Raw genomic sequence first — 16,793 nt, forward strand, 5'->3', positions numbered from 1 at the left:
GAATGAAACCACGCTGCGAAGTCTCTCCACCTTGCATCTACATTTGCTTCTCTCTCTCTCTATCCCTGTAATGAAGGCTAAAAACTAAATTCGGATGAGAAGCTTTCAGATAAACATTGTCTGAGAAGAGGACAAAATGCCGAATCAAAGCCCAAGGAGTGAAGACAATCTGGACCACACTCATTTCTCATAAATCCCCACACAAATTTCCGATTTGATCCCTTCCCTTCACTGTATATATATATTTGCAAGACGAAAATACATAACAAACACAAGTCCAAAGCCCTAATTCCGAAATTTTTGATTTTTACAGCCCGAACACATACCTCTAATGGCAAGAAAGAAAAAGAGAAGGGGAGGAAGTGGGAAAAGCACAGGGAAGCGGTTTCAATTAGTTTCATCTTTGAGCGTCAAATCCCTTCTGCTTCCTGCCATCCGAAACGCCTACAAAGCAACAATTAATTGCGGCTTAATTTTCGAAATCTCTCAAATAAACAAATAAAACGTTCAAAAAGAAAAATCAGTTTCAGGCTTTCAGCAACAGGTCACAAGAAGCAGAACAAAAAGGCTATATGGACTATGGGTTGGAGAAGAAACCATATTCCTAAATCCGCAAATGTACTTCAAAAAATAAGGCAATATAATCAGGTTTGCGGTTGCAGAGGAGGAAGAAGAAGAAGGAGAAGGAGGAGGAGGAGGAGGAGGAGGACGGTGATGGGTTTTTGTTTTTTTTTTTTTACAATTACCACCCCAAAAGGGCATTTTGGTCTTAAAAAATTTGTGACAACGGCACACTGTCATGATCAGTTAGTGGTTAGTATGCATCAGAGGGTGGTAACAGTTGTTTGAAAGTTTTGGTGGGGGATATTAATAGATAGTAAAGATTTTGGGGTGGTAATTGTAAAAAACCCCTTTATTCAATGTCATACTTGATACCAAAACTAAGTTGTGCATGTCTTTCCTCATCACTTCTCCTAGGATCATTTTAAGTCGGTTTTAACTTGTAGTTTCTTTATGGGGAATTGACTTCCAAGAGGGTGCACAGATTACTGTGAGGATGCATGAATATACATGAGAGTTGAAATAATTGAATTTAATGATGAAATTTATCAAATAGAAAATGCAGATTATTATCAATTAGCAAATACATAAATCTCTCTGAGCATGCAAAGTAGCCTATACCTCCTCACATGAATTATTATTATTTTTTGAATAAAGAAAAATGAATACATAAATCTTTGTGAAGGGACATAAGAGACATAGATTACTTGTTCAAAAAATTTGCATAGATAAATTTCTCATTTCTTAAAGGGTTAATCTTATTGTAACCAAAGTGGTGAATTAAGAAGTTTTAACCTTGCTCTTTTTATCGTTTTAAGATGACACACTATTTTTCATTAAGGGTAAATCTTGTCATTTCACATAAATACTGCATTAAATAACTTTCAACTTTTGAAAAAAACAGTTTTACCTATAACACTAAATATTACATTAGGACAAGAAAAGGCTAACCGATCGTGTAGAGTACATCATCACATCATCATCTCATCATCGGACCCTGCACACCAGAAAAATCTTTCACCAACAAACATAGTCTAAGACTGGTACTTTGAAACTTGATGGAAAAGTAGATCACGTGAGAAGACTTGAGAAACCAATTTTACACGTGTTACAACTAGAGCTGCCATGTGACCTTTTCATGTGTTACAAGTTACAACTAACTTAATATTTGGTGAGGTCACATGGACTATGCAGGCCAGAAAAAATCTTTCACCAACTAACATAACCTAAGACTAGTACTTGAAACTTGAATGATAAAAAGGTTGATTACTGGGGATGAATTGAGAAACAAATTTCGCTTTTGGTACAACAATATAGCCTAAGATGGTAATAGAAAGATGAAAAATTAGATTACTGGGATGACTTGATAAAATAAATGAATTTCTTATTGGACATACCGATTGATCTGACCGTTGTAGCATTTTTGACTTACCTTTTTTGCATAAAATAGTTGAATTAGATTTGGGAAGTAATTTTCTGTTTGAGAGTGTGGTCCGTCTACGCCAACTCTTTGATTTGTCTATCTCTTTCCTTCTTAAAACAAGGGGTTAGAGGTGTCTTTTCTCATATGGAAGAGAGAGATAGACCCATGGGAGTGTTGGTATAGGTCACACTACTTGACAAAGTTCTTTTTCTCATTAAATTTATAAGTAGGGGTTTCCCAGGCAACATGTGTGAGAGAATCTCTCATGCCACATCGATCACAACATGGAAAATGGTTTCTCAATAAAAAAAAAAGCCCACATGGTCATTTATTTTTTATAAGAAGAAGATGTTATTTAGATCAACGTGAGGAGCTCATGGAATGAGAATCAGTCATCTTTACAATCAATGGATCGAAATTGCGTCAAATCATTGTACATATTTCCAACAACGCTCTCCAAGCCAGAGAGTCAACTAAACTGTTAATCTCCCTTGGAACATAATTAAAAGTACAAGATAACAAGTAAGAAAACAATAAAATAATATCTTCAAGGATAGGCCGAAGTAGTAATGGTGACATTACTCCAGTTTGAGTGAACAAACCACATGGTCACAAAGGAGATAAGAGTGTCAGTGCATGATCTATATTTTTTTGTGAGAAAATAGAACAGAATCGAACATAAAAATTGAGTTAGTTTTATTTTGAAAGACGAAAATTTATTCAGTTCGATTTGATTTTGGTTAGCCTAAAAACCGATCGTTTTGAATCAAATTGAGCTGAATAAGTATAAATGATATAAATCGAACCGAACCTTAATAATAGTTAACTTTACAATCATGTGTCTTATTTAGGTTGTACAAAATTACCTACTATGGTTTTTTTTTTTTTTTTTGTTTAGTTGTGTAAAAAATGTCGAGAGGTACCATATTTAAATTGCGGAACTCTATATTCATGAGGTTGTAATTTCCTTTCTAATTTTATTTGTTTCAGAATGTTATGTCTTATTAAACCACATTTAAATTGAATTACTATTATCATATACGAACTGAATAAAACTGAACCGATTCAACTTAGTTTTGGTTTTGGAATTATGAAAATTAGTTGATTCAATTTGATATCGATTTGTACTAGGGCTGCAACAAGGCCGGGTTGGGCCAGGCTTTATAGAACCATACCCCAACCCTAATTCCCCACTAGCTGGGCCCAGGCCCGACCCTACTGGACCCTGACCCGCCCTCAAGGTCAGGTCGGACTGACCCTGATTGGCCCTGATTATGGGGAGGGAGAAGGAAATGCATGGACTAGAATGGGCCGGGAAGAAAATTATCAATTTTATGTAAAATAACACTGTAATAAAATTTAGTGTATCACTTATTGTCTTCATATATAATATTTTATATAACTAAATGTGGGTGACGTTTAAAGTTTATATTATATATATATATATATATTATATCAATATATATTTTATAGTATAACTTAAAACAGGGTCAGGTCAGGCTGGTCCAGGCTTAGCCCGAGGCCTTAACCCTGGCCCAACCTGATCCCAACTCAAGGCTAGAAATTTCCAGCCCTGACCCGCCCTCTGGGCCAAATATCACAGGCGGGCCCTGTTCGAGCTCAGGGCGGGTTCGGGCTATTAGGGCCAAACTTGCACCCCTAGTTGTACATATTATATCGTCAATCGAATTAAAACCAAAACCCAATCATTGACACCTCTAGTCTCAGAGAGGCACTAGGGCAGTCATCATCCTATGTGTTTATATATCTCTTCTTTACATGAAATGACCTTATTACGCCCTAATATAAACTTCTTTGCAGCACTTCCCAATGCGACTTGCTGAGAGAATCATCCTCTCTCATTTATTAATGTCAATCCGAAATTTTGCATTGGGATCTACTTGGGGATCCGAATGTGAATCTACTATGATTCTTCCCAACAAATGAGGATAGACGCTTGTTCAGAGAATCAAACTTTCAAAATTTCAAGCATGTTTATTCTTTTTAGGTTGAACTTTCAAACATGTTAGAAAGCCACCGTGATGGGAATGAAGACAGAATTTCAATCTGATGGGTGCCTCCCCTCCGACCTTGTCATTTACCCCTTGCATCTTGTTAAGTATCTATAATATTTAATTAAAGGGATAAAAAATGCTAACCGATTGCGTGGTTCGACATGTACCTGTGTAATTCCACGTGTAAATGACCGATACACCTTTGAAAAGGAAAAAAGAACCAAGAATGTGATGACCATTTCGCGTGCAATTGTGTTTGGACTCTAGGGACACGCTTTGACCAGCGATCGACGTTCCTTTTTCTTTAATTAATAAAAAAAATTTACGTTACATATGACACAAACCTCATCAGGTGGGGGTGTCGGCACTGAGAATGACAACCCTGATATCTGGGAAAAATATGAAGTTATATGCGCAATGAACGGTCCAGATTCTGTGAAGGTAGCAAACCAAATCCTTCTCTTTCTCTCGTAACTTTTGACCAACTGACCAGGAGGCGAAGGACCGTGGGAAGGACCCGTGATTAGCATGACAGAAAATCATAAAATTAAGTCTAAAAGGCGGCCCATCCAAAATGGTGGAAGAAGAGAAATAATATTAAAATGAAACCGTCTATTCAGCCCTGAGATCTGATTCCAATCATACGGTTTCAAGCATCATCACCATTTTGCTTTGATTTTGTCTTTACACTTGAAATACCCAATATGCCCTTATATTTTCCTCCAGGTCACTAAGTACAGCTTCCTCCCCAAAGCGGGGAATTCTCCTCAGAAACAGAGCTTTTTACATCTTTGGTCTTCCAGTCCAAGACAAAGTGGAAAGTGCTATTTAAGGAGTCGAGCCATGACTTGTTACGCTCCAAGCTGCCTCTTCTTCTTCTTCTTCTTCCTCGCTCCGGACTCATATTTTTTGCAGTATCGAAATATTTCGTATTTGATGAACAATTGAATACTCACCACAGAGCATCATCATTTTCATCTTTTAGTTTCAGATTCAGCTTCTGCTATCGCGGTAACGTATTTGATCTCCATTTTTATTTTCTCAAACTTCTTCGCTTAAGCATATCAATCGTTTTAACATATAATTTTTTTGAAATGTTCTTTCATTATTTGTAAAGAAGCTTGCTTGTTCCACCGCTGTTTGATGATGGATTTCGAGTTTCCAATCGACTTAAAATCATTTTTGTGGCTCAGATCTTGTTATAAGTTGATTCGATGCGGTAGAATTGTTTTTGCTTTTCGCTATCATGCTGTGTACAGCTGTAGTTGATTTACGCTGTTATTGTTTGGTTTGTTGTCAGGGATTGTGCGGTTAGGAGTTAGGAGAGCTTCATTCTTCTACCTTCGACCCGCGTGACAAAACATTGAATACAGAGGTAGGTAGATCGTGTGCGCCGACTGGTATGAAACGAACTTTAGGTTTGAACGTGTTATCCCAGGAAACCCGTTCCCTTCAACAAGTATTAACTTGTCTAAAATACCCTTGTCCTCCACTTTATGGGTCTCTCTAGAAGCGTTTATTTTACCGTATGCATGTGCTTCTGTTGCTCTTTACCAAAAAAAATTAAAATTTGTGTAGCTCTCTACCAAGAAAAGAAATACAAAAAAAAAAAAAAGCAAGCTTGTGTTGCTAGGACTCTGAGCAATTTCTTTGAGGCTCCACAAAAAAAACTTGAATTTTTTTCTTGTCCTGTACCCTGTCCCCGGTACAGTGGTACAGTGATGAAAGGACCATTTAATCTTCTTGGGCAGTATGTTCGGACAAAAGGGTTAGATGGTCATTTCCAACTCCCTATATAAGGCGGGTCAATCACATAGATGAAATTACCGTATCACCCTTTGATATTGTACAATTATAAATCACATAAGAAGAATTCGAGTCAAGGTCCTTTCCAGCACGCCAGTGAATGCAGCGAACATCGGACGGCTGGAACTGTTCGGCATACATGCTGCATTCGTTGACGTGTTGAAGAAGCATTTTTTTTCCTAACGCGCATCGGACAGCTGTTTGATCAGGACTTGAAGGTGAAAAAGTCCTTTCCATCCATTGGCGCTGTGGGGAGGGTTTTTTCGTCTTTACCCATTCATTATTACTTCCCCCTTTCCCAATATTTTGGAGATGAATAATATCTTCCACGTTTCCCCGTAACCGTTGGCATGGCATGAGGCAAACTTGTTTGACAAGCAACTCTTTAAAAAGAAACATTTTAAAATGTGCCTTTTCTACTGTACACGCTGTGAATCAAGACATGTGTAGGTGTAGCATGTTGGAAAATAATGTTTTCATTCCATTCATCTCAGTATTGTTTAACCTCTGAACTCCGAATCTCTCACCTCTTTTTTCCCCTTTACGATTTCAGAGTTGCAGTTCAAACTAGTGGCTACCACCTGACTGTTGTTTTGAAGAAAGAGTCTAAAAAGGAGGCCTCACACTCGGCTCTTTAAGTCAAGAGGTAGTAGTTCTTAACATGGCGTGGTCAAGGATTGCAAGTAGTAGCCTGAAACAACCTGGAAGAACCATTAATAGTTACATAAGAAAGACGGGTGTTGTTGGTGAGGGAGCACCAGCTGGGGATTACTTCTTAGCTCCCATCAGAAATTTTTCAACCAGTACCAATCTGATGCAACATTGTGGACTCGAAACGATAAATCAAACAAGTTTTGGGAGCAGAGGAATAAAGGTAACCCCACAATACCAATTTCCTTCGTCTTCAGTGGAGAGAATTTTAGAGGATTCTGATTCAGAGTATGAAAACGTAAGATTACCTGGGCTCAAACCAACTGGGACAAACGATAAGCCGAGGGTGGTAGTTCTGGGCACTGGATGGGCAGCTTGTCGGCTTCTTAAAGGACTTGATACAAACACTTACGATGCAGTCTGCATATCACCAAGGAATCATATGGTATTCACTCCTCTTCTTGCTTCAACTTGTGTTGGAACCCTTGAATTCCGTTCAGTTGCCGAGCCTGTTACTCAGATTCAATCTGCATTAGCGACATCTCCCAACTCGTATTTCTACCTGGCCAATTGCACTGGAATAGACATGGAAAAACACGAAGTAAGCCCCTCGATTCTGTTTCATTTGTTTCACAGATAACTACTTGTTTTCATCATTTTCGTTACTTCATGGATAAAATTTGAATTGCACAGAGTATATACAGTAATGGGCATATTCACAGATGAGTAGGCAAAAAGCAGAATCTTTCAATTGCTTTCGTCATTGGTTTGGTCCTGCTTACCTTTGCTATGGGCATTGGTATATGACCATTTTATGTAAAACAGAGCAAATAGGCCAAATAAATTTTCACTACCAAAATTTATCAGGAAGTTTTGCTAATACCATTCATTATTTTATTTGATTACCTTTAGGTGTTCTGCGAGGCGGTTGGCAACGTTGGACAATCTAATGAGCCTTATCGATTTAAAGTCCCGTATGACAAACTTGTCATTGCTACTGGGGCTGAGCCCGTGACGTTTAACATTAAGGGAGTGAAGGAAAACGCTTTCTTCCTTCGTGAAGTAAGTCATGCACAAGAGATACGAAAGAAGATTCTTCTGAACCTGATGCTTGCTGAAAATCCTGGTGAGACATGTTTATTAAGAGTATATGTTACTGCTGAGATATTGAATGCCTAATTGGGAATTGCTTTGTATATAGTCTTGAGTCGACCTGTTGCATCATTTGCTCTTCTGAAACCCCATTAGTTTTCGCAGGAGCTAGTATTAATTTGTTCTGTTCCATTAAAAATGATAGTTGAAATTTATTTTCATATCACTAAAGATCTTTCTAGTGCAAATCATTTTGGTAGCCGAACTAGCCATTGGTTTCATTGTTTTCTTTTTAGTAAACCTAGAGCAAATTAGATAAACCCTTGATATAATTGTTAATGCTGAACTCTATCCATGACCACAGGCTTACCAGAAGAAGAAAGGAAGCGCCTGTTACATTGTGTTGTTATTGGAGGTGGCCCTACTGGGGTGGAGTTTAGTGGTGAATTGAGTGATTTTATCATGAGAGATGTCCGTGAGCGATTCTCTCATGTAAAGGATGATGTTCAAGTTACTGTCATAGAGGTGGGTATATGATAACATTTACAGAAATCTTCATGCAAACTAGGAGGCAAAATATACTGTTACTAACTACTGAGTTGACTGGTTATTTTGCTTGAACAGGCAAATGAGATCTTATCATCATTTGATGTAGGACTACGGGATTACGCTACAAGACACCTAACCAAGGTAATATCAATTAGGTATTATAAACCAAAAGAAAAAAAAAAAAAAAAAAAAACAGTTCTTGTTTTTACCATTTATCAATTGTTGATTAACTGGCTTGGGGATCCCAAATTTGAAACAGAATGGTGTTCGACTAATGAGAGGTAGTGTAAAAGAGGTGCACGACAAGAAGATAATTCTCAACGATGGAACTGAGGTCCCTTATGGACTCCTGGTCTGGTCCACCGGTGTAGGCCCTTCACATTTAGTAAAATCAATAGATGTTCAAAAGTCTCCAGGTGGAAGGTGTGTTTTAACTTGCATTTCTATTTCAATGCTTATTTGATATTCTAATACATGTTCTTTCTATCCTCCCTATCATGTATCCAATTATTTTATGCTTGTCATGATACAGAATCGGTGTAGATGAATGGATGCGGGTTCCTTCTGTTGAGGATGTGTATGCACTAGGGGATTGTGCTGGATTTCTTGAACAGACAGGGAGGCCAGTACTTCCGGCTCTGGCTCAGGTGAGAACCCATGGTGTCTATTTAGTAATAGCTAACTTATATCTTTGCTGTTCTGTTCTTTTTAATTTTTGAACTGGTAGACCTTCGATTCAAGTACTAGTGATTTTGTGATTCTACATCTCTCCTAACTGATTCTTTATTTTTGTTCGGTAATTACTGTAAAAATTGAGTAGGGACATTTAACTTTAATGTTGAACTGCAAAATTACTCAGGGCAAAGAATCCGGAGATGATCAGATGCAGTTAGGATTTTAATTCTCAAGTCCAAATTCTAGTCCTACATAACATCAGATGAATTTGACAGTTCAACTGAGATGATTTTCTTCTTTATAAATCCATAATCATTTGACCCAGTCCTGGACAACTGATTTCCATGTCAGCTCACAGGTTATGGCAATTGTTTGTGAACTCAATCGCTGAGCTTGATTACAATTCGATCTTCAGAGCCCATAAGTTGGTCGTTATGTTCCTCAAAACTAATATACGATTAGTATTCAAAAACTTGAGGTTGACATTAATGTGGATTTGGATTCATCTTCCTCAACTAAAATAGGATTTGAATAAAAACTTAAGCTTGAAATTCAACTGGAATTGGATTCCTCAGTCAGTTTATAACAAATTAGTGAAAAAAAAAACAGGGAAATTCAGCAATGTCTCACAAATACTTCAAGATGATGAGGTGTCGAAAAAGCTATACATGGAAAGATATAGGGTGTATTACACAAAAGGGTGTTTGGAGGGGGGGGGGGGGAGATATAGTGATAGTGGACATTTCTGTACATTCATAGGATTATTGGAGTGAGTATTGGTTCCTTTAAATTTCAAGTCTTTGTGCTTTGAACTAACTAGTTACACCCTTTTAAACAGGTAGCTGAAAGACAAGGCAAATTTCTGGTAGAATTGATTAACAGGATTGGTAAGGAGAATGGTGGCAAGGGTTACAGTTCAAGAGGTATTCCCATGGGTGATCCTTTTGTCTACAAGCATCTCGGTAGTATGGCTTCTGTAGGTCGCTTTAAAGCGTTGGTTGATCTACGCGAGTCTAAGGTAATCTGCTATTTTGTTTTTCCCTTTTCCAAACCTAAATTATATTTTCTTCCTTCAGTTACTTGCACAATTACCATATCTTAAATTCTTAACATGATGTTGACTTGGACTCTCAGGGTTCAAGTCTTATACTTCTTGAGCCAATTAAACCTCCCTTGCCCCTTTTGATGGAGACCAAATTCCTGGCCACTTGTTGGGTTTTATCTATTCTATTGTCCAAAACTTAATTTGACTTTTTCGAAGTGTTATTTGAAATTTCTAATGTATGATAATGTAAGATTGGACTGAAATTCAAGGTATGACTAAATGAGGATGTGAACATGTCTACAAGAATAGAGCCCCAACAAGATTTTTTTTTTAATTCTTACTCATCCTTACATTCTATTTTGAGTCTTTGACTCAAGAATGAAATCTCACACTAATCTCTACCTGTTCTAATCTTTCCTTTTCTGGGTTTCGGCAGGATGCGAAGGGCCTTTCACTTGCAGGATTTACAAGTTGGTTGATATGGCGTTCAGCTTATCTTACACGGGTGGTCAGTTGGAGGAACAGGTTCTATGTGGCTGTGAACTGGGCTACTACTTTGGTTTTTGGTAGAGACAACTCTCGGATTGGCTGATGCTGTGATGTGTTAGTTTTAGTCAGTAACTTCTCTCCCTTAAAATCCTCCCTTTTTCTCCTTTTTTGACTATAGAATCGATAGCTTTCTATGTATTCTCCACTTATGCCAGGTCTCATGTATACGAGTCTCTCTGGTTCCTATTATTTCATTTTATGGGAAAAAAAATAGAAGCAAAAGCAATATTTTTTCTTTGGGTAATCTTATCATTTTGTGAAGAATTTTGCTTACCTGAAAATAACAGTTGTTGGCAACTTGATCAAGTTTCTGCCCGCTTGATAACCTTACGGGTGTTTCTGTTCTGGTTATGTGCTGAGAAACAGCAGAACAGTTTTTTCATTTTCTGTGCTGAGAAACCGCTTTTGACCCGCTTGGTAAACCTGTTCTAGAGAATTGTTCTCCTTTCTTTTTATTTTATTTTTATACCAAGTACTCTATATATGCTGATTGTAACAGGTGGTACATGAGCTCTGTAAAATTCACTAGAGAGGTCTTTCAATATTACATGAGTTCTCATTTGATCCCTTCAGCTGCCTCCATTCGTTGTCGCTTGGCTATGATCCTTCTGTAAAATCACCTTCTAACGTTCCTTCTCATCCCTTTCATGAAATCCTCCGAATTGGCCCAGCTGCTTCTTCTGTTCTCTAAAATTGCTGACCACCTATATATGAAACATTAAAAATCATATTTCCCAAAAGAATCATTGGACAGTCCTCAGACATGAGTTCCCCCCCTCCCTCTTCTCCCCTTCTTCCCTGTGAAAGTGTGGTAGTGTATAGAAAGGTTAGTAGATGAAAACGATTAACTAGCAAGGCTTATGTTATGATTGGTCAAAAGAATATTGACTAAACTAGCTAGCATCTTAAAAAGGGTCTCCAGATCGAATAAAATTCTCTTGAAAGGTTCTCATATGTGATGCGATTGCCCATTTAAGTGCTTCCCACAGTAGCATTCCAATATAGAATTACACTCTGGAAGGTGGGAGAAAAATGTTTACAATAGAGACAAGAATCATGCTTCAATCAGAAAATGCTGAGAATACCCAAATGCCTAGCGATTTTAGATTCAATGAAAATCAAGGAAATAAATGCATTTACATACACATGCACACAAATACTGAAATACGCAGAGAAAGATGAATCGAAGGTCCAAAAAAACAAATCTAACACAGATCATACAATTTTAGGTAACAGTAATTAAAAATCCCTAAAATCCATACCTAAGAATCGATTTTGCTCAAGAAATCCCTAAAATCCTTAAAATCCATACCTAAAAATTGATTTTGCTCAAGAAATCTCTAAAATCCTTAAAATCCATACCTAAAAATCGATTTTGCTCAAGAAATCCCTAAAATCCAAAACAGAGACGATCGAGAGAGAGAGAGAGAGAGGGAGAGAGCGAGAGAGAGTTGCAGAGACTGCGAGAGAGAGAGAGTTGCAGAGCCTGCGAGAGAGAGAGTGAGAGAGGGATTGCTGTTCTTACCTTGATATCTCAGGAGTTGCAGGTAGGGGTCTCCTCCTCTGCTCTTGCTCTTCCCCTTCTCTTCCCCTTCATTCACAAGGTGCTTTCTCAAAACGAATAAATGACAACATTTTATCGGGAATAACATGTCAAGTTTGTGCTGAGAAACGACAAAACATGTTGGACATTTTTTGTCAAAAGCCTTTTGAGGGAACATAAATTTTGATTTATCCACCCAAGAACATATTCTACGGAATACTGTTTATCAAGCACTTTTTAGGTGTTTTTTCGTTTCTCAAAATGGAAAAACACCAAAATCAATTTCTGATAAGGTTATCAAACGGGCACTTTCTTTTCTTGTCGTCTCTTCTTTTGTTATCCAATGACCAGTCTCATAGTCAAGCCTATCAATATTGATCCAGCACTTGAATTTAGAATTGCAAGATTTCAAATTCTTCATCTCTAACCCCATTTGATAAATTCTTCAGAAACATTGTTAAAATTAACAAAAAACTGTTAATTTTTTATAGGATTTCCTTAATCAAGACCCAAATTCCTAAACACAAACACAAGATCGATAGCATGAGGAAAGATAAGAAAAAAAATTAAGAGGAAGAAATAAGGATCATCTATTACTTGCAGCCAAAAAAAAAAAAATACAAATTATACATCTGAACAATTACATGGACAAAATTTTCTCTTCTCTCTACCAGGTTACCCAAGTACCAAATCCCTCAAGTCCTCATCTTTTTAGAGTCCAAAAAGAAACGCAGATTTCCCACACAAATCTTAAAAGACTCAATAATGGGTTCGTTTGGATTGTGCGAAGTGGGCTGCAGAACCTTTATTTCTGTGACTATGAGAGAAGAGAGAAGCGAAAGAATGGGCCAACCCTATAACTATCCCAGCCTTCACCCTTCCCCTCTTTGGAATCGGCCGCCTTGAAAGAGTCCTTGGTGTGAAGCTCCTTTCATTCATCATCTTTGTCCTCCTCGCACCACCTGCCATCTTTGTCTCTTTTGTTGTTCTTCTTCTTCTCACTCGCAGCAGGCACAAGACCAAATCAGGAGTTACCCAGCTAAAATTTGTAAGTGGAGAACTCTGATGTGGTTGTGACTTGTGAGAAGATGAAAGGGCAGATGACCAGTTATATACTGAGAGAGATAGTGAGAGAGGGACCCTTTGGTGCGGGAAAGGTAGTTAACTATCAAGGCATTTAGACTTTATATATAAATATCAAAGTGGTCAATTCAAAATTCAAAATTGCCTGCTTGGGTGTGTTAGAATTTCGATACATGAAGTGGGTGGGGCAAAACACCAATGCCCATCTGGGTTTTTGGAAACTTCTTTTGGAACTTTGAAGAGTAAATTGGAAGTCCAGAGTTCATTATTAAAAGTGGATTCCTATACCTGTCTTGGTCTCTTTCTCTAAAGTCTAAAGCTATATATATTCAATGGTGTGGTTTGTACTGACGATATTGCCCTTCTCAATCAGCTGTATATGGTCCAATAAGTCTTACAAAAAAATGAGAGAGAAAGGGAATGGCACTATAGTTATTTTGTGTTAGAGAATGGTTTAAACTTTAAGCCATTGTTTGGTGCATTGTATATGCCAGAGACTACATATACAACACGTGGTGAATGGTTTTGTTGGGTTGCGTGAATTGGACTCCTTTGCTTTATTTAGATTCCTTTTTATCTACTTTACTCTATTAAAGCCCCCACCACCACCAGATTTTGAGAGTTGAGAGATTGGATGTGTGATGTGTCTCCTCCTCCACCACCTGTCTTGCCCTCCTTGCAATACAAATCTGAAATTTGCCAAAACAGATTTGGGTGGGTCCAGTTCTAAATTATATATGGTTAAACCAGTGGGTTAACCCATGAATCCATGGATGAAGGATTAAAGTTGCAGCCAATGCACCAACTCGGCAACCTGTCCAAACTCAAGTAAAAGGTTTAAAATTCTAAATTTTTTGGGCAAGAGATGGTTGTCTGGTCATGTTTCCCCTGCACCAGCACTAAGTCAACGAGAATGTGCATTGCGGGATTTGTTGGAATGGGATTTTTAATTTCATTCGGTTTGAAACGTGGAGCCTGAGATCAAATCTGTGAATCTTCGATCAAACGGGAATTTCTACGTCCTGGCTCTGATACCACTTGTTAGGTACTTGAGTAGAACTCATCCTCAAAAGCTAGCTGTTAAGGAGGTACCCAAGTACCTCTTAACTCACCCACATTCCCATTCATATCCGATGTGAGACTAATTTTTTGGTTTTATGCGTGGATATCCCAATAGTATGGCCTTTGGGTCTAGACATATTTCTCCTTAAATGACCACTCTACCCTCCTACAAAATGAAAAAAAACCTCTAAGTCAATGTCCATGCACGTCCTCTCATTGCCCCCTATACTAGTTCAAAGGCCACACAATTGGGCAGTGTTGTTCTTTCTTTATTTTTTTTTAATGAAAAAACAATTTCATGGAAAATAAGAATGTGGGAGACATCCGGAGCTTCAGTGGAAGCTCATGAAACCATGTGAATGAGTGGCACTTAAAGTGTCCTACTTGCCAGACACCTCCCAAAAGAGCAAACCAAATCTCTTGTATCATGCCGATACCTCAAGAGGAGTCCACTGATGAACTAAAGCTTTTTTGGAGTTTTGTTCAACTTGACCAGAGTGAGGCAGGGTTCACTAAAAAAGGGTTCTGAATTTCACTTCAATTTTATCAGTGGGTTGTTATCCATGTAACAATAGAATGTGTTTTTTTTTTTTAAATCACATGATAAATTTGAGCAATCCATTTTACATTTTTTTCAATTTAAAATGTCTGTTCCCATTCAATATTGGAAGATTGCATAAAATATTTAGAACACTACTACACAAGCTAGCATAAACATACACAAGATATCTACCATTATAAAAGGGGGTATTTGATTGAATTAAACTCTAAACTTTGACATATGACTAATTCGGACTATTTCTTCTCTATCCAACAATCAAAATTGACATATCATTTGTTCACTTGGTAGAATAAATGTCTTGAAACATTTAAAAATAATAACAAACCTTTATAATAATTAAAGTTAAAAGTTTTCCTTCGCCCATAGAGGATAGTTCACCGACCGTCCTAGGGTTCACAATCCCTCCTAGGGTTTTGGTATATTTTTAAAATACCCCCCGATACTTATTCACACCCCCCATTCACCGTGGGTGAAGTGAAACTCAGTCCATAATTAGATGCGCAAAAGATCGTTGTTTGATCGTGTAGCAACGTGAGGGCCAATGAGAGAGCATGCACGAGCATCAACATGAATGAAAATTTTTAATTCAAGAAAAGCTGAATAGTACTTTCACATGCTTCTATGTGGGCAAGGGAAGTTAAGGAACCATGCGACCAAGCATTATTCTTTTTCCTTAAAATAATATTTTATAATTATCAGTGATAAGTGTCCCAATCCATTCAATCTTATTATCATTGTCTGTGTCCACTCCTCACGTCTCTACTCCCTTCCACCAAATTAAAGGTGAATGTGATTTATGAATCCCAAAGAGCAACACTTATCCCTATAATGTAACAAATTTTTATCACCTGCGGTTCCCTTGCCTGGTACTATTTTCCAGTACCTCTAATAAAAGAGGGGTGTATCTCACCCGGGTAGTGTGTTCGGCCAGGGGGTGGAATGATAATTTCAGTACTTCTTGAGAGGAACCACACAACCATACCGGTCAACAAACCTCAGGGGATAAAGGTCCCAAGGTCCATAATGTAACACACTCACTAAAGTTGATAGCACAATCCAGGCTACCATTCCACGTTTCTACTATACTATCACCCAACACGAATATATTGTTCTACAATACTTACTAGTCTTTATTTGAAAGTGAAGATCCGTATCCACAAAAGTCCTCACAGGTTTGTGAAAGACATTAAAAATTATTAATAATTTTGTTAATGTAATAAGCTTTTTAGCCCAAAAAGCATTAAGGCCACTACACGTTATTAAATTCGACCAGATTCGATGAACAATTCTACATTTAAAGATTCTGAGAGGAAAGATCTCATACGTGGTCCGCCAAATGATTGGGTTTGCTTATGTGGTTTCACATATGGTTCACCCAAATGGTCTTTTGTTTATACAACGTTCAAATTGGCTTAATCAGACATCTACCTAAGGGTGTCAATTGGTGTGGTTTTGGTTTAATGATACATTTCAGTTCACGTCACGGTGTAAAAAGTAGAAACCAAAATCGAAACCGTTTATTATTAAAACAGTTTCATATTGATACATCCAATATTCACCGGGCCTACCAACGACCGCCACGTGTCACAGACGACCCGCCCCATAGCCAGGGGGAACGAACTGGAGTCCCAGCCCCACTCGGGGGCGGCCACACATCCGGGCCGCGGCCTCACCCAGGCGCGGCCTCCTCAGGGCGCGGCCTCCTCACCCAGGCGCGGCCCCCTCACCTAGGCACGGCCTCACCCAGGCGCGGCCTCCTCACCAGGCGCGGCCTCACCTAGGCGCGGCCTCACCCAGGCGCGGCCTCCTCACCAGGGCGCGGCCTCCTCACCAGGCGCGGCCTCACCCAGCGCGGCCTCACCCAGGCGCGGCCTCCTCACCAGGGCGCGGCCTCCTCACCCAGGCGGGGCCTGCACCCAGACACAGCATCGTGGGCACGTGAGGTGGGGGCCACCCATCTACGACCCTTCGTATCGCTAAGACTCATGTCACTACCAGGACTCTAAACCGCCGCTTAGAGGTCACGTCATCCAGACGGATTCAAGCACCAAGGGCGTTATCACCACACGCAGGTATCTATCCACCAAGGATCCTGATGCCACCAGGACACTCCCTCCCACGGGGAGATGACCAATCAGGATAGAGCCCCGTTACCCCGGGGCCTCTATCCACTCAAC

The 16,793-nt window shown here is 38.8% G+C and overlaps 1 protein-coding gene across 1 annotated transcript; it reads left to right on the top strand.

Moving 5' to 3' along the window:
- The first annotated feature begins 6,341 nt into the window (after positions 1–6,341).
- On the top strand, positions 6,342–10,566 carry LOC122640968 (internal alternative NAD(P)H-ubiquinone oxidoreductase A1, mitochondrial-like). Its single transcript, XM_043834267.1, has 9 exons — positions 6,342–7,057; positions 7,369–7,582; positions 7,913–8,073; positions 8,173–8,238; positions 8,357–8,520; positions 8,630–8,744; positions 9,611–9,790; positions 10,254–10,439; positions 10,479–10,566. Exons 1-8 carry the CDS (start codon positions 6,467–6,469, stop codon positions 10,407–10,409), a joined length of 1,647 nt encoding a protein of 548 aa, XP_043690202.1. The 5' UTR covers positions 6,342–6,466; the 3' UTR covers positions 10,410–10,439; positions 10,479–10,566.
- The last annotated feature ends 6,227 nt before the right edge of the window (positions 10,567–16,793 follow it).

This window comes from Telopea speciosissima, chromosome 9 (genome assembly GCF_018873765.1).
Source record: "Telopea speciosissima isolate NSW1024214 ecotype Mountain lineage chromosome 9, Tspe_v1, whole genome shotgun sequence".
NCBI lineage: Eukaryota > Viridiplantae > Streptophyta > Magnoliopsida > Proteales > Proteaceae > Telopea > Telopea speciosissima.